Source organism: Saccoglossus kowalevskii, chromosome 3 (assembly GCF_978046115.1).
Source record: "Saccoglossus kowalevskii chromosome 3, keSacKowa6.1, whole genome shotgun sequence".
In the NCBI taxonomy this organism is placed as follows: Eukaryota; Metazoa; Hemichordata; class Enteropneusta; family Harrimaniidae; genus Saccoglossus; species Saccoglossus kowalevskii.
The window spans coordinates 31,797,262-31,817,496 of NC_140643.1; the positions used below are offsets into that span (position 1 = coordinate 31,797,262).

Consider the following 20,235-nt stretch of genomic DNA (forward strand, 5'->3'; position numbering starts at 1 on the left):
AATCCTGAATAACCATCCCAAAATACCGTTTTCTGAGAATTTATTGGCCTTTGTTTTCACCATGATGGTTGCCAGGTGGTGAAAATGTCTGAGGGGGGGGGGATAAATGTCGCTGCGCACAGTGGAAGCTGTGTTGGCTTGGATGTCAGGCCAATCACGATGGGCCAATACAGCGACGATATCCATACTGATGTTCAGACCAAAGCTATTCAAACTATACTTAGTTCCGAGACTGGTGTGTTCGTTATTAGTCGCACTGGAAATAATAGAGTAGGTGTTATATCTCAAAGCTCATGATGTCACTGCCTGGGGGAAGCCCACCTCTCGTAAACCATACTCACTTCTTCTAAACTAAACCATTGATAAATGACCACCCACTTCTAAACAAAATAACGTGAAATGACACCCAAGTCGAGCGGCACATACCCGTATTGCACTTCTATGCAAGTAGCCCCCCCCCCCCCCCCCCACCTGTCGGGTGTCACTGCAACATATATCGACAGAAATGAAGCCGAAGACATCAGAAATGCAACGCTCCAAGCGCTTTCTGGCATTCATTGTAACAAAGCTTTCTATTGGTCGGTAAATTTTCCATCGCGCAACCACGTGACATACACTTTTATGAATAGAATTACCGCACGGTGTTGTAGTGGGAGGAATATCCGAACGGAACAACACCGTGCAGGCGGACGATGTTTTTAACAAGAAGTCGAAAATATCACTTTGTACCCAAAATGACAAAAATATTCACCAAAATTAGAGAATTGAAGAAATTTGAATTAAACAAATCTGAGAGAGGACCACATGTAGTACCTATATATTTAATATCAAAGAAATTGGACCTGTGGTTTTCAACAAGAAGTCGAAAATATCACTTTTTACCAAAAATGACAAAAATATTCACCAAAATTAGAGAATTAAAGATATCATTACAAAATGAACAAATCTGAGAGAGGTCCACATGTAGTACCTATATATGTAATATCAAAGCAATTGGACTTGTGGTTTTTAACAAGAAGTCAAAAATATCACTTTTTACCAAAAATTACAAAAATATTCACCAAAATTAGAGAATTGAAGATATCATCACGAAATGAACAAATCTGAGAAAGGCTTGTAGTTTTCAAGAAGAAGTTGAAAATGTAAAACATTGACACAGACGACGGACACCAACTACGGACGACGGACAATCACTCATATGATAAGCTCCGCTCGACAAAGTCGACAGCGGAGCTAAAAATCTAACTATTACAACCTTATATAGATTGTATGAATTTGAGTCATAAGCGGAATTGTACAAAAATATACAAGATTATAGATATTAATAAAAATTCAATTAAAAAAATGCTAATTTATCACCTTCATAAACTGAAAAAAAGAAAGATTGCAGCCTTAATAATAAGCTTTACTGTTGATAACGGTTACTAATAACAGTGAACCAGTGAAAATACAAAATCACACATGCAGAAAAAAAATGAGAGTAATGTAAATACTGGTATCATTTTTGAACAAACAAGAACAAGTAATTAATTAATTAATATTCATTATCCTCAATTAATACATGTACTGTATAAATATCAGGATTCATTAAAGAATAATACAGTCATGTATAACATGAATTTTATGAATGTTTCCAAATAATACAACAAATTATTACATATGTACTGCAGTTTATTTTGATTCGTCCCTGAAATCAAAATCGGTATTTCCACAACCCATATGCAAATGAGGTCTGACAGCAAACAAAGTAGTCCCTTCAGGAGTACCGTTTTTCAAAATAAACAATATTTAGAAGTACGATATTTTCCCCTTGGGGTACATGAATAAACTTGCCAAGTGAAACGAAATTTGAACAACTGTTACAGTAATGGTACTTTTAGGCAGTCACTTATTTTGAGTCAAACTAATTTGCATATCACCCATGCAATAATGGGGCTAATCTGCACTGGCTCGGAAGGTTGTAAATGATTAGCTAGTTTGAATTTGCATAACAATACTGACAATGAACGTGCATTCAATGCCACAAGTTTTTTTGTTTTTTTAGCCAATCAGAATTCATCTTCCGAGCCAGTGCAGATCAGCCGCAATAATGTTTTCGGTATTTTCACAATCTATATGCAAATGAACATGGTATTTCCATTGGCTACCAAACTATTTTTATTTTGTAAACACATTTTCGTCTGCTATTTTTATCCGGTTCAAATCGTTCAGCAACATTTTTGGCATGTCAGGTGTACATCACATAAAATACCACGATTGGGAGGAGTTAATGTATGTTGATCACCTGGAAATTGAGTTATATAAAGGGCTCTCGAAAGATCCACCCGTAGTAAAATCAGTGATTACTATAGAGCCGCAACCGTTGAACATCGAGATACCAGGAGGTTTCTGCTGGCGACGTTGCGACGTTACTGAGTTCCAAATTTAGATTATTAACACCACATGAGCAACATTTTAACCGGTAACCAAGACTTATTCAATCCACGACTAGCAAGCAATATCACAAAAGAAATTGTAGCTTGCAGCTCAGCGACGACTGCTGTCGACGAAAGTCATCCCGTCTGTGGAGTACCGCAGTTGCACGGCTTGTTTGCCAATGCACAATTCTGTGGAGGAACTTTCAACTTAAACATAAACTGTGTATCATAATCATCCAGTTCAAGTTCTGGCTCTGTCGTGGCCCCGACTAAACGTCCACGAGTAATTTATTCGGACAGTGATTCAGATTAGACGTATGATTATTTTATTTCCACACAGACAGTGACACGCGTTCTACACTGGCATGCGTTGCTAGGGCGTAACACTGTCTTGGAACATATTAATGGGCAATGGGGTTCCCCGATCTAAATTCCATCCGATTTGTTGCATGTTCTTTCTTTAATATGAAATAATCAAATATGGAACATATGTACGTAATAATAACAGAACCCCACACCCTCCCCGTGGCTTTCGTTCCGTATGGAAGTTATTTTCACTTGAGATGCGGTGTATTCTGCTGTACTTTCACGAGCATCGCTCGTGAAAGTACGGCCGCAGGATACACCGCATCACTCGTGAAAATAACTTCCATACGCAACGAAAGCCACGGGGAGGGTGTGGGGTTCTGTCATAATATCTATTAAGCAAAACTTGAAGAGAAAATTACTGGCCAGCATTTTGGCAGGAAAATTTTTGTGGCAGGGAAAATATCGTAACTGGTTACTGCTCTATCTATTAACATATCTTAGACAGCATATTACTCACATCAGGTACTTTTGATCAACAGTATACACATCTTCATTCTGTGCACTTATTTAAACTTTATATAAATAGTTATTGTTAATGACATAGTCCCCGTTGTAGTTAGGGGAAATATATCAAATATCAAAACTGTACATTTATTCATGACTTTCATTATAACACACTTCCACGTAACTATTTCACTTTTCCTAAACATTATCATCTACTAACTCAAACATGTCTATACCTCCTAAAGGAGACAGTTTGGTACAATCACCGTCCCTCTGGATGGTGGTACAATGGAACAAAATGGTGGAATGACCAGTCAGTACTTAAAATCCATAGCCAGTAGATCCAAATTAAAAAAAGAACACCTTTTCAATTTAATAACACCTATACATCATCTACCCCTGTTTTTATGTTTTATTTTATTTTTAGTAATTAAATTCTCTAATAGTATACTCCATTGTTCATGTACATCTGTTACTCATGAATTCATTTATTTTTTTCTTGTTTTTCTAATCTATTTAGCTCTTCACAACCTATTATACATATATTTGCTTACATACCGTTAACAGAAAAGCTTTCTTTTCTTTTTTTCAGCCATATATTATATTATTATTATGAATATAATTGAATTTTGATGTATTACTATTTCGCATTACGCACATGCTCAACTTGCCCACCCTTTCTGAAACGGTCTAAAGTCGTGAAACATGGTCATTGAACATTGTTTTACTTTTCTGAATAATCCCAGTAAAAAGATCAATTGTCACTATTGTTGATTGTGCTGCATTTATAGCACTAAATGGCAACTATTCGGTCAATCTTGCATTGGGTCACAAAGCATGCATACAATGTTAGCGCGATATGTGATATGTGGAGTTTGAACATGATCATGCATGACAGATGAATGCACAAATAGACTCTATACAAACAGAGACTAAACGAAACACTAATTATTACGACCTATTCAATTTCTTTAAATTATCATGTTTTATGTATTTTGTAAAATTGGTATTTTAAATTTTTATTTTAAACAATGATTGGTTAATTAATATGCAAAAAATTAATTTGAAAACAGATAATTAATATAGATGTACCAGTATATTACCACAACATAGTAAACCCAGATTAATGCAGATACACACAAGATGGTGCACGTATGACATAATCAATACTAGTACATTTTTAAACAGATGAAATTGAAAATCCTTAATACTGTTGTAAGCTTTAGAAATTAGGCTTTAAAGCTATTACAATAAAAACATGCATATATTATATATTTATATAATTGCATTATGACAATTTGAAACCGTGCACTATTGTTCATGAACAGTCGTCAATCAAAAATCGAGAGGAAAGCAGTTTATAAACCACTATACGAGTATATGACCTACAATCATGTATGTTCCTCAATCACACTGCTGGCTACAGTGACCTCAATATGAGGACACCCTCAAGACAACAACTGACAAGCATTCTATTTATTTGTGGGTACTGTCTATCATTCAAGCTTCTAAAAAGGAGACATTTCTAAGATGCAGAATTAGACTAACAAAGATATGTAATGATTTGTGTGAATTTGCAACTGCAACTAACAATCCAATTAGATACTATTCAATGAAGCATGGAGATAATTTGTTTTTAGATAAATATTTCATATTTGATAAATAACAGTAATAATATATTAATTATATTGAAGATCAAATTTTCAATTAATTTCACGATCAAGGTACTATATTTCAATAAAGTGTACAGCAAAATAATAGACTATGGTAAAATATCCTTGAATAATTGAAGGATTTCTAAAAATTATCATGGAAATGCACTGTGCTCGCTTAAAAGCGTGACAGAGCAAGAACTCAATTAAAACTACTATTTATTAATTAATTACGGCTTTGTCTTTGGTTTTTATAAAAAACAGTGTAATAATAAGTTATGACATACACAAGAATTGATGGGACACAATTTAAAAAAACAAACCTCTTGAACTACATTACGAGTACATAATTCTAATCAAAGGTACATGTACGTCAGCAACTCATCGTTCGCTCACATTGTTTCGTACATTTTGTATCTGTTCATCTCTCTCTCCATGAACTGATGTGAGCGTAAATATTTGAGATCGTATCTGATTGGGCGCTATAGAAAAGTTGTGACCAAATCAGATTTGTTATTTCAAAGCAGTTTGAAGTTTGAGCAGTTTGAAACAATTACCGTTTTATACCACCCCCCTCCCACCCCCTCCAAGATGTTTTCAACATCCTCATGAGTGCAGTTTAAGAAAAGTTTTAACGTGAAGATGTGGCATAAGCATCTAATTATGTTCAGTCTGTCACAATTATCTCATCCTATTTGATCTACACCAACCAGTACAGTATCATTGTCTGCCATTATCGGTAGTATGGAAACAGTGTTTTGGTTGATGCCTGTCTGTTGTTGTTGTTACACCAGTCTGATCACAGTCACTTATACAGTTGCAGTGCCAACAATATCACCATGTTTGATAAAAGTCGTACATTTGTATTTATATTTATGTTACAAGTGACTATGGTCTGATGATCGATGAGTTCTGAATTCATCCTGGGGTTGAACATCTCTACCTGTAATCAGAGGATGAGTACATATTTTTTTCACTAGTGTGATACAGATTCAAAGGGCTGATCAAAGCTGCTGGCCAATTGAGCAATCTGATTGGCTGATCATTTCCTTATTTCAACTGTGGTGGCGCAACTAACATACGTCACTTTCTAATAATATACTTCACGGTATTATGTGGTATTATGCGGAAGCAGTAAGCTGAAACATTATACCTTGAAAATTCAAGATACAGCAATTGGACAGTGTGAATTTGAGATAAGCAGAATTCTGCAAAGAAAAGATGAAAATTACCTAGCAAATTATCGAGATTGCATTCTCGAGTTATTAGCAGGGATAAACAGAAATGAGTACTTTTAATGAACAAATGGCTGTCGGTGAATTTTGAACAAATCCTGAAAATTAATGAAAGTGTCTAGGTAAGCCAACAGGTGTTACAAATATTCTAGTTAGAACAGAATTTGAGAAGATAATGCTCTACATATATTATCAGGCCATTTTGGGTTGAATATGGTCATCAACTAGCCATTTTAAGTCTAATCAAAAACAAAATTTGGAGCATACAATGTATAGATATGTATACTATCATGTACCAAGTTTGAAAAAAAATACAATCCATGAACTTTGAGAAAATGTAACAGATGGACGGCATTGATGGAACCTAATCCATAAGCCCATAAAAGCCTAAAAATAGGTCTTTAATTCATTATATAGTAAGCATGTAACTCAGAAAATCCATTACATTCAGCAATAGTCATCTATTAATATCTTCAAAAGACTTAATATATTGTTTATACACAATCTCTTTTAGTGGTATGGTGCTGGCGAAGCAACAAGTTTGGCGAGAATCATATAACTACACATACATGTATTTAACTTATGAACAACAGAATCTCATTGCATGCATGTACATGTAGTTATTTAATCGCAAATAAAATCAGAGATGCAACCATATAGCCTGAAGCATTAAGAACATCCTGTGCAATTCACTGATCATTCACTTGTCTGAAAGTGTTAATCAAAGTTAAACTCTGCAGAGCACCCAAAGGCATGTAAATATGAAATATGCAATCATTGTTGTTTTATAAAAACATATCTGGGAAATGAAAACTTCCAACAGACAGCAACAAATCAATGGCATTAAAGATTGAGCTTATCAGCCAGCAGATACATGTAATCTGTACCAATATATAGCAGGTTTTTGAGGTTTTTCTTTAAAAGGCTAAAATGAGAAAGTATGCAAATTAGCAACTTTATATGCATGAACATGACACCAAAACTAATCATGTCTTTGTATTACTCCTACATGTATGTACTAAACTTGATCAAACTAAATCCACTCAGATTTTGAGATTTTGCAAACTCAGGCAGAAATGAGATAATATGCAAATTGGCTACTTAATATACATAGACATGGCCCCAAAACTAATCATGTCTGCTAATTACTAAATAAATACTAAATAAATGTACTAAATTTGGTAAAAATCCACTCAGAAATTTGAGATTTTGCTTTTAAAATGCTGGAATGAGAAAATATGCAAATTAGCTACTTTATATGCATGCACATGACCTCAAAAATAATCATGTCTTTGTATTACTCCAAAGTACCTATGTACCATATTTGATAAAAATCCGCTCAGTTTTTGAGATTTTGCTTACACAGAGATGGACACACAGACACACCAACTCACGTGTTTTAACAGACAGAATAGTTTAAAATACACGATAGCACAATTGGCCATCGGGTAATCCCTTAGACAAACATTGATACGACATATGCACTACCATATTCACCTACATTTTCAGATGATTATGTATAGGGTAGGTTGTATAGTAACTTTTAGAAAATGTCTGAATTGGAGATCAATTTTCAAAATGTTTTATATGGCAGCAAGCAGACATTCATTTTAAGCGTTGGGCGGGACATGCCCAATGAGCATGCGCAGTTATGACACTAGTTTACATCCCTTTAGTATTTAAACACTCATCTGACAAGTGTTTTATACAAACCATTGAAACACATTACATACAAGCAATGTACCATACAGTAATTCTTTTCATGCATAAAGAAGGACATACATGTAGATCAGATAATTTGGCAGAAAAACAAATGAATTCAAATTCATCAAGGTTCACATGCACTCAAATTGGTCAAGATTAATCTTTCATAAAAACTGGCAATGATATACCAAATATTAAAGACGTAGAAGGTTGTGAACTCTCAAAGGTCTTCTCATTGTCTCCTTAACAAAAGATGAGATTCTTTGTTCTTTCGTACTCTCAAGGTTTTGATAGAAAACTGGTTGCCAACAACTTTATTGTGCTACCTGTAAATCCTTAAAACGTCACAGCTCAGATCAAGGCTGTGATATTTCACTGTCAAAGGACATCAATTTGTATTGTTCGTGGGGACTAATAATACAAGTTGGACAACTCTCTATTGTGTTTTGATCACCCAGACAGTGTGTTTACGGCAATAAACAACGCACCTTTGGATTGAAGACACGGACCTTGCTCTCGTAGCTGAGTTTTATATTACTACATATAACAATAACCAATACAGGATTAGATGATAACACGTAAGAACATGCTAGGCACACAGAACTTTTGTTACTTTATTGTTAGTGTGCATGGACTGATCATCAACCAGCCTTAGTTTGGAGTGTGCTTTAGCTCAACCATATCGTCTCTGGTGAGTGAAATCTATGACAAGATTAAACTGTAAGCCATCATCGTATAAACAGAAATCACAAAAGTAATCCTAGGAAAGTGTAATGTCATTCCCCTGTAATATTCCGATTTTTTTTATAGCTTTTTCTTTCAAATCGAATGTATTGTGTACATAAATTGGAATTAGCAATTTCAGGTGGCAGCTAAGTTCAAGTTTATGAGGTACATGTATCTAATGATAAAAAAACATGCAAATTGAGGTATAATGTCAGCAATAAACCATTGGCTGTGACTTAAATTCCTATATGCTGAGCAGCAGTGTTAATTTTAACATGCCTGCAGGTGTAATCAAGATTCTATTCATGATTTTCTCACTGTATAGACATCAGATTCTTTGCCATTATAAGCAAATTCATAAACCAAAACACATTACACGGATACTGGTGAACTTGTTGATGATGTGCTAGTATAGACAGCAGTAATTAACTGCATGACACTGATGTTTTTCTTAAATTTTATCTGTTGTCACGCAGAACTCACAATGTTCTCTAATTCAATTTCTCAGTATGTAAACTTGTTGAAAGATCCAGATTTAATATTACTATTGTCACGAATAATCCAGGCCCTATCAAAATAAGAATGCTTTGACCACCATTGCCCATCAGTATTTTTGTATAGTTGGCATGGGTCCAACAGGCAGCATGACATTCACAAATAATAACATAGCAGACTGATAAATTACAAAATGTAAGAATGTAGAAGCACCAAATAGTGTCAGGACATTGACAAATAATAAGCACAGGAGTGTGACAAATTATGCGTACATAGAATCATCAAAATAGTGATGTTGACATTAACATCAACCAACAGCACTGCACATGGATGTGAATCTGCAAAGTCGTATTTCAAATTACTGGTGGGCACAGTTTCTAATTATCTAATTTGAATAAACATTTCACAAGAGGGCATACTTTGGTTTGGAGTACCTAAATTGTTTTGTCAGTGTTCAGTGAGTCATACAGCAATGAGTAATTTAAATTCCAAAAACAGTACAGTGCAAACATCAGAAATATATTCATCATCCATACATTGTATTTCAACCAATCCCTTGCAAGACGGCAACAATAAACTCAAATACACCCAAATACTTAATCTACTGACATCTAAGTAATTAACTTCTTTGTAACATGATATATCAGGACATTTTGTCAGATTTGTTACAGTAATCTAGCAGTTATATTCCTAGACAAAATAAGGGGGCGCCATAGGCTCCATGTACTTTTTATACGGACAATTTCACCCTGGGTAATTTTATACATTTCAAAATTAACAAAGCTAGGATATTGTATTAAAGTATATTCAAAAACATATTGAATTACTGTACACCCAAGTTCAATCCATGTGATTTGCAAAATATCTTCACAACATCTGGAGCCTCGAATATGATATTAGTTTTACGTTTCAATACTAGAATTTACACATCATATACCGACAAAATGATTTTAGTTGATAAATAGCTATCATGAAATAAATTGTTTTTGCAGCTCAGAAAATAGACAGTATTCATTCAATAAAATAGTGAGTGTAACAGGACATTTTTAGAGGCTGAAAAAGCTTCACACATGTACATGATATATGTATAGTGTCATGTATGCAAAATTTTTAATATCACAATGTTTAGAAACAAACTTGTAGGATTGATTACATAAATAGCTAATCCAATCCTACATGCAACAACTCATTCAATCACAAAATCTGATGAGATTTTACACTACATATGTACATGTATGTGCACAACAAATTTATGTGAATAACAATGTAAATGTCAAACTGAATTCAGCTATTAATCTGAATTGCGCAAATCAGCTGACACATGATTGTTAGCTGATAAATGTGTGACAATTGTCATCGCAATCAAGTAAACTGCTGTGAACATGCTACTAAAATACATGCATCTATAATCAAGATGTAAAATTATGAATTCAGACAACTTATACATACATGTTCTCCAGTTTACAACATGACACATATTACAGCATAACTGGTATTGACATGATGAATGATGCATAACCAGTTTTAGCATGATGTATAACTGGTTTTATTAGCATATTGCATGACTGGTTTAATGTGATTCATAACTAGTTAAAGCATAATGTATGATGCACACCAGTATTAAATGTGATTTATACAATTTGAAGAGGGACAGCAGTTGGGTATGGATTTGTGGTTAAGGAACCATATGTCCAGAGGGTTACATTCCTTTTTTCTTTATCCTGGATTTTTGAGCGTTTGGGACTTAAGCCTGTAAGTTAGATATCCTTTATCAAGTCATCACTTTAAGGTAATATGCAATATCATGAGTTAACTATTGAAGCTTTATGTACAACAGGTTTTAGTCTGATTTATTAATTTAAAACTGATTTTTACAATAATGTATAATTACATGAAAACCATGATTATTTGTTATGAATTATTCATCATGATTATATTCATCATTATACTAATATTACATCATACTACCTCATCTGTTTTTATTTATGCATCTATGTAAAACCTGTTCTATTTATATATAATGCACAAAGCGGTTATGCAACTCATTATTACAATAACAATGATTTATAATATGCATATAATAGCATATTTACTTTGAGGTTAATTTATCAAATATGATAAAAAAATATGTGCATAGGAACAGGAATTGAATTTAATCATGCATGGTATTTGAAAGTGAATGATGAAAGCACTAGCCAGTGGCAAGATTTACAAATGTCAGAGAGTATTCTTGCATTGCTTCAAAAAGTAGTTGAAAAACCTTTGTTGGAAGCAATCAGTACAAAGGTATAATGTGAAAGAGTGCACATATAAAGCATTACACAACATAAACATATTGATAATTACAGTTTCTATTCTCTGACTAGTTAATGAATTTCTACAAGGTAGAATCATAACAAAACCATTTGTAGGATGGTATTTAAAATACACTATCATATATTGTGTACAAGGGATTCATACAAATGCATGCAATTGAAATTGTAGTAAATTACCAATTTCTGTAATTTATGAAGCAAAAGTGTTATTTTTCCTCAAAGTGACAGAATTCTTTTTAAATTAACCATCTTCATGTTGTGATTATTACTAAATACTGCATACTCCAGTCAATCACATATACCGGTACTTACTAAATAAAATGTTAGACACCATGTGATTTTTTAATTCATTTCCCAAAAGCTTGATTACAGAATACGTTTGTGATAGGGGAAAACACTAAGTATATTATTTTCTAACTTTTTGAACATATAGCAATGTACATGGCAGAAGTGCGTGATTTTGATGAATTTTCACATGAAGATGGCTGCCATTCGGCCATCTTGAATCAGATCGTGAAATGTATTGACATGCAAAGGTATCCCAAGATGTACATGTATGTGTGAAGTTTGAATAACATCAGCCCAGGCATGTATTGAAAATGGTTGACATGTTGAAATGTTGTTTTTTGATGTTTTGGAAAGCAAAAGTGAGATCAACGTACATATGAATATAACAATGTCTTGTCTTAATGCTTACATTGAACAGATTCAGTTAAGATGCATCAGAAAAATGTGACATGTCAGTTGATGACATGTTAAAATTTGGAGATTTAAGGTTTTCTTTGACGAAAATGGTCTCCAAACGGTCATATTACATCAAAATCCAAAAATAACTGAAGAGAACATGCTCTCCATGTTATACCAACAGAGACCTGGTTCTGGAATGATTTTGATGAATTATTTGCATTAAAATGACCACCAATTGGCCATCTTGAATTTGATCACAAAACAAATAATCATGCAATTGTATCCTATAATTTAAAGATATGTGTGAAGTGACAACATGATTAGTCCAGGCATGTCCAAGATACAAAATACTCAAAAGTTCCCATATCTACCTACATTGTGCCTCATATATTGAGGAACTGATTGCAGAACCTATTTTTAAATTATTATTGGTTATTCACATCTCTCAAGCGATCTTATACAATAATCAAATATCTGGTTTATTACATTTACAATATATATTCAGGATATATATTTATTGTCCCATAATTTATGCACTTCAAGTTTTATAGGGATAGTATAAAATTATAAACTCATTTTGTGAAAAATGATATAAATCCTGATACAAAATAAAGAAATAAAATGTTGTACACATATAAATAGAAACTGGGCATCTATTCCAATGGCAGTTATTTTTATGTGAGATATCTGTCGCCACTGTATCTAATTTTCAGCTCAATGAATATCGGTTATTTGCACTAAAATAGTTAATGTATTGAACACTCATGGTTTTGATCACATAAAAACGTATGGTTTGAATTGTGCTATTGTCAAGTACCCTTTACAGCTGAGATAAGTACCAAATATACCGAAAACAAGTTGCTTTACCTTTGTGACATATTACTCAAACACATACACATTAAGGAGTAAAAGTGGTTGTAAAAGTAAGTTAATGTGCTTCACTTTATTCTACAGTATAAAAGAAGCCAATCAAGGCGATCCCATGTCTTAAACTCAGAAATGCATATTGCCTATTGCCTAAACGGTTGATAGAGCATCATGAATATAGACTGAATGTGGTAACACCCCTATTAATCAATGGTACCTTCCATTGCAGAGATGATTGATAGTTGATGGTGGTGAGGAATAAAATGCAGAGCACCTGTGTGTGTTGCTAACATCTATGGTACGTGTTCATTGAACAAGCACTGCAAATCACTCTAGTTGAGCCTACGGATTGTATTACTAAAGTCTTGTGAACGAAAAACAGAAACACCAAAAGGACACTTACCGGAACTGAGTTTTATAAACTGTGTTACATCAGGACTAATAAAACAGACCTCTTCGTTAAAGTCACGGAACTGTTCCTGCTCAAAATACCTGTCAACAAACACATCAGTGAAACCATTATAAGGTAGGTTAATTTAATGCTTTTTTAAAAGCCCCATCAGCAATCCCTGTTGTATTATGTGCATACTCATCAATCTACTGTTTCCATATTTACCTCCAACACTGCCCTTTGAATGACTTCATGGTTATAATACATTGAATATGTCTTAATACACAACATATGTATTGTTTATCAATCTAACAAATTTTGAATTAAGTTAGCATAGCTAATTAAACCTTCAAAAAATGTGTATATTCGATTTTCAAAGTAGTCAATGATATTTGTTTCAGTAGTCATATCACTTCTGTTAAACTAGAATCGATACACTAAAACTTTTTTGATTACCAAATATAAATAAGACGGAATGCATATACAGAGTCATTAAAATGAGCAAACATCCATTATGCCTAAGTGTACATCAGCTCAAAGTTTTTCAATCTAATGTTACAGACAGACATGATAACAATGTGATTAGATAACTTCAATTACCAGTGATTATACAATTTTTCAAGTCATGTCAGTGAGACAAGCAATGTTTGTCTGTCTGTAAATTACCATCCAACCTCTACAATGATCCCCCAAATATGAATTGGTTAAAATCTCAGTAAATAACAATTTTATTCATGCATGTAATCACCCTTTACATTGCATTGTATAGTGTTATTTTTTTAATCCTTTTCCACCCTCCAAAATGAGAATGTTCCAAAAATAACAATGTCACTGTTTCAGATGTCATTGATATTTATATAATATTATGTATTTTCATGACTAGGGTATCAATATGTAATTACCCATATTTATACACAAAATCTTCAACCAAATTAATTTTTTTTTACATATTCTGATAAAACTGGTAATAAAGTATATTGATTGATTAGCGCGTACAAAACTAGTTGTAGTCACCAAGCAATCTCAGCTTCACCAAATATGCTGCGAATCATAAATCTCAAAAACGTTGCAAACAATAATTTTGAATTATTAGTATCTTAATAAGAGTAGATGAGAACTGATTTATTTAGTAGTACTGGGAATATGCATCAAAAAACAAATGAATAAATATATAGTGAATAATCATCCATCCTAATAATATCAGAATAGAACCAATTCATGTTTCATTTGGTTTGTTCAGATGTCTCAGTAGTGCGTCTGCGCTTCACTGCCAGCGCGTGCAATAAAAAAAAAGAAAAATGAAAAGTTTCAGTACACAGCGTAATTACACACAACTGTAGAAGACATGCGAGAGATTGATGTGATTTTCCCTGAAAACATCAAACTGATTAATACTGCACTCTCATTTACTTGTGACCAGTAATTACAAAACTGGATTTATTTATTTTTTAATGTGAGCAAATGCCAAGTTAAAATTAAATGCACAGAGAAACTGGGTGGTAATAATCAGTTGTTTGCATCCAAATGTTAAAGATTGGTATTATTCATCAAGTTATGAATACATGTATACAGTACAAAAAGCAGTACAATTTTTATTATTAATAGGTGTTATGATTAACAAAAAAACACATATGGGCAACTTTATCATAGTAGATTGTGAACCCATGTACAGTTGTAAGGTACAATTCATCAGTCACTTGTTGGTTGTAAACAAATGTCACATTGCACAGTACAGAAAGCAGATACATATAATGAGTTTTGATATTAGAATCCCTGTACTGAGAATGTAACTCAATATTTTATTTTTGTTGTGGCATCAGCAATTTTTCTTTGTTTCTTATAGAAGGCATAGAACAGAATTTGTGCCAAGCTATTTCTTTGAGCAGTTTGAGTACATGATTTCATCTTCATACATGTATCCTGTTTAAAACTATAGGTCAAGTTGATCACACAGGGGAATTAAGCAATTATGGAGTATCAACAGAGTAAGGTATATGTTTAACCCCAATGTATCACTAAAACGCAATACCAACTTAGAATACAGTGCCAAACAACTTTTACTAGCAATACATGTATTAGATCATGACTGTGATTAATCTATTAAAAAATAAAAGTCAACATTTAAAATTAAAGCTGATAAGCATTTGTGCCATATTGGTCAAAAATTAACAAGAAATTAGGGAAAAATGAATAAAGTGCATGTCAATTCACCAACATTTTAGGTAGAACAATTATGGCATCAAAATATTGGATAAGATAAGCATATTGTAATAATTATATTTCCTGTTGAACCACCCAATGAATTTTATGTCAAATCACAGACATACATGTAAATTATTTTTAGAATAGACATAATGTCCCAGGTGATTAACAGTGAAATTAGTGGTTGGCCTTGAAATGCGAAAACCTATAAAATGAAGAGTCCTAAGGGAAATGTGGAATTACAAAAGCTCATCAGCTCATTAATACTTCTAAACTGAAAAATAGAAGACTGTTATGGTTCTTGGTTGCAGAGTGTTTATATCAGAGTATGCCATGGTACTTATTGAATTCTAAGGAATACAGAATAAAATTAATAAACTTTGAGCTAAATTTTCATTCAGCCAAATATTGTTGATAGTTGAACATTTTTCATAGCTGAGTAGTTTGATGCCAATCAGTGGTCAAGGTTTATAGCAAGTGCATTAATAATGCATAAACTATTAACATGAAAGGACCTGCAGCTTGTTTACATCTATGCTGTAAGCTAGCCACATTTTGAATACTGTAAAAGCATCAATGTTCACTAGTATTAATTATAAGTTGTTTTTTTTTATCATATTCACTGGGTTTTAAATTTACAGATTTCCGGTGAAACAATCAGTTAAAATATTGTAATTTTAACATGTGAACATTTAGAATTTAGAAGATTACACTTTTCAGAGACAATACCTAAATTATAAACCTACCAGTAGTAAAAATGAATGCATTCACAGTAACTCTGAGGCTAGACACATGGCATTAGTGATTTTAACATTGTAAGTTGTTTATATCAACTGCCATAAAATAGACATATATTGACTTTTGTATAAGTTTCAAGACATTTTTTTACGTAATCAATAGTCAATCAAAAGTTTATTTAAAGATTAAATTAATATATATTTAACAAAAGAATATGGTGACACAGGAAAATATTAATTAAAATGTCTTCTTGTACATGTGGACACCACCTGTAAACCAACTTTGGTGAAAACCACAGAGGCTACAACATTTTTGTTTTGCATATTTAAATTCAGAATTTTCACCTAAATCCAATTAGAACTTGTTTTTAATCTAAACTTATCCTGTAATTACATTTGAATTAAAAAAGGCATTAATTTTTCTGCAATATACATGTAACATATTTTGTCACCCACTCACTCACTCACTCACTAGTATTACAGGTATTGCAACAATACAGTAAATAATTTGTTCCTTGCTACAAATACTCGAAACCATCGTGGCTACTCTCCCAATAAATAAAATATTCATTCTTTGAATGTTACTACAGTTTTTGATTTTTTAAAATTTAGAATGTTTGTATTTTGAGCCAAAGTGTATTCAATTTTCTGACTCAAAATACATGTAGCAACCAGAATGAGGTAAAGGAAAAAGTAACAAACTCGTGTGGGATACTAAAGCCTGGCGCACACGAGAGCTATCAGCTCAGGCAAAATTCATTCGTGGCTGTTTGCTTAAGCAAATATCTTCCGTGTGCGCGCAACTTTACGCAAGATTTTAGTCACTCGGGGCGAAATGGTGAATATCTATTGTGTTTGATAAATTTCGCCACTCGTGGCAGAATGCTTTCCGTGTGCGGTGAAATGAAAGCTATCTGCTTACGCGTACTCGTAAGTGCGCATGCGTCGCGAATGTTTACATAACAACAAAATGGCTGCGCCCACGGAATGGAGGAGGACCGATTCGTCATCCGAAGATGACGAGATATCGCTGTTGCTTTTGCTGCTTTTGCGCCGTCGGCGTCGGCGATTGAGAGCGGCATGTCGCAGGAGATGGACAAGGTCATGGGTTATGAGAAGGCAAAGCCAAGGAGCCTACTGCAACCTCATACAGGAGTTGAATGCCGAAGATCCTGACAAATTTCGTCAGTACCACCGACTTGATAAACAGTCTTTTCAAGACGTATTAGAAATGGTCAGCCCATTTATCACTAAACAGGACACCACAATGAGATGCTCTATTACTGCAAGTGAGAGGCTGGCTGTTACTTTACGTTTTCTTGCAACAGGTAAAGGGAGAACATCAAATCTCATTATCAAGCCAAAGAAAAAAAAATTGTTTTAAAATTTTCAGTTCAGTAGAGATTTTTATTTTTATTTATTTTTTCCCAACATATTCAGTCTACATATCGCATCTGTGCATTTTAAATGTTAATTTTTGACATGATGAAATTAACTATCAACTTTTGTTGATTTTCTATGAGAAGATATTATAAAGAGATATTTGAACAAAGAATAGCTGTGGCTGCTATAATACAACAAATCTTAACTCATGATTAAAACAAAATGGAAAAAAAAAATTAAGAACATTGAGATGAGACTCAATTTTGCTTTTGAAACCTACTTTGTAACCCTGCAAAAAATTGAGATGCGTAAAAATTTCACAAAATTATTACCGGTATTATCTAATTACATAATATACCTGTTTTATTGAGCTTCTCTGCAATTTCAGATACAGCTTGGTTCCTCTTATCCCTATTCTTGAAATCCTTTGACCTTACATCATACAGACAAGGGTAATCCGGCCAAATGTCAACAAAACTCTCTTCTAAGAGAGCGTCATTCACAAATTCCGAGTCCGTGGGCGCAGCCATTTTGTTGTTATGTAAACATTCGCGACGCATGCGCACTTACGAGTACGCGTAAGCAGATAGCTTTCATTTCACCGCACACGGAAAGCATTCTGCCACGAGTGGCGAAATTTATCAAACACAATAGATATTCACCATTTCGCCACGAGTGACTAAAATCTTGCGTAAAGTTGCGCGCACACGGAAGATTTTTGCTTAAGCAAACAGCCACGAATGAATTTTGCCTGAGCTGATAGCTCTCGTGTGCGCCAGGCTTAAGATTTTGCATTGCCACAATATGGAATAGAATAGAATAGAATATTGCTTTATTAAAATGTTAAAGAAAATTTGACAATTCATTTTTGGTTTCTACACATGTAGAAGGGAATAGAGCTAAACACAACACAAAAAGTATGACAAACAAACAACAAACAAGAAAAAGTAAATTTAATACTGTGTTAATATTATTCGCTCTCTTATATATGCTGTTTTTATATAACTAATTAACCCCAGTAATTGTTGTCTAGTATGGGCATTCATAATAGATAGTATATTGTCATTGTTTTTGATACTGTTAGTATTATCAAACAAGGAATATAATTCCTATCTTTCAGATTCATAAAGTACACATCTGTGATAAAGTATATTTCATCCTCTATGACTTGGCACAAGACTCAGCAAATTATATTTTTCTTACCACCCTAACAGCTTGAACTGTTCAAGGCTTATATCAATATATCCCCCGCCACGGTACAAGTAGCTGGTTGTAGGGATAAAAAACTTGAATATATTGATGCTACAAATGGTGTGTGAATGACACTCAGCTGATTATATCCTTCTAAGTACCCTCCAGTAACAGTGTGAGCTGACCAAAGCTTATTTCAGAATACTAGTAGCTGCATGGTAGTATCATATTATATACAGTAGCCAGTGTTTATAAACCCCGCAGAGATAATGTGCAAACAAACATGGGATAATAAACAAATTCTTATATCGAAAAAACCTACAGTCTGAATGTACATACATCATGATAGTCTGATATCAGTATGATAGATTTTACAGCCAAAATTTAAGCTGATATGATAATCTTACAATAGACCATATTCTGTTTGCAATCCAGAATGTCTGATTGCATCAGAAAATGTATTTTCTAATTATTAGGTACACACTAAAAACTTTAACAATTGCAATGCAAAGTGGAATATCAAATACAAAAACAATAAATGTTTCCTATTTCATAAACAGAGAGCATTTGCATAAGGTAAAATTTTATGGAAGTCACTGTGAGACCTTGTTGTCTTAGCATACCTCAGAGAAATCTGCACTGCTAGTACAATACTTGTGACAATTTTCCCAGGCTTTCCCAGTTGCTTCTAATGTATTTATGAATGGAGGATAACATAAAATAACTAAACTTCAAGTTTTATTGTTGTAAATATTTGGTGTGAAACAAATATAGGCATGTGAAGTAATGTAATGTAACAGTTAAACAAATATTTTGTATTCACAAATATCAGAATCAGTAATTTCTTATCAAAAGCAGAGCATCACACAGCAGTTTTAAAGTTTCCATAACCTCAAAGCCACCAAATCGTTCTGAGCATCTTCAAGATATAGGTCCCATATTAAGAATGGTGACTTTGATTGTTATACAGATCAATGCATACAAAAAAAAGAGAGCAACCAAGCATGGTCCTAGCTTACACTTTTGGGATAAGAATTTCATGAAACATATACTAAATTATTCTTTGTTATTGGGGTACAGGGAAATTGCTATGTCATTGTTTCCATAGAAACAAGCATGAGCACCCTTGATTTTTATTCACTTTTTGCCAATTACGTAATAGACCCTTCAACTCAGCAATATATCAAAAATTTAAAAGGCTTTTAGAATTTTTTATTGGTTAGCCATATGCATACAGAGCTCTACCAATAAAATAAAAATACTTTTAATAGTAATAATAATTTTACTTCAAATTAATATTTCCGATTTGTACTGACAGTCAATTAAATCAAGAGTAAATCAAGTTATACCCAATATTCATGTTTTCATGAAAAACAAATCAGATTGTCATTAAGATTTTGAGAATGAGATACTGAAATAT

General features: G+C 33.2%; 2 protein-coding genes across 2 annotated transcripts in view; one reads left to right on the plus strand and one right to left on the minus strand.

The window, feature by feature from the left end:
• The window catches only part of LOC100370359 (sentrin-specific protease 8-like), a 131,056-nt gene that overhangs the window by 82,401 nt on the left and 28,420 nt on the right, over positions 1-20,235 (minus strand). Inside the window, exon 2 of the mRNA XM_085497056.1 lies at positions 13,315-13,403. Within this exon, the coding sequence (XP_085353182.1) occupies positions 13,315-13,403 (89 nt within the window). The remainder of the gene's footprint in view (positions 1-13,314; positions 13,404-20,235) is intronic.
• Positions 17,186-17,886, plus strand: LOC144361748 (uncharacterized). Its single transcript, XM_078013549.2, has one exon. The coding sequence runs from the start codon at positions 17,212-17,214 to the stop codon at positions 17,623-17,625; it is 414 nt and encodes a 137-aa protein (XP_077869675.1). The 5' UTR covers positions 17,186-17,211; the 3' UTR covers positions 17,626-17,886.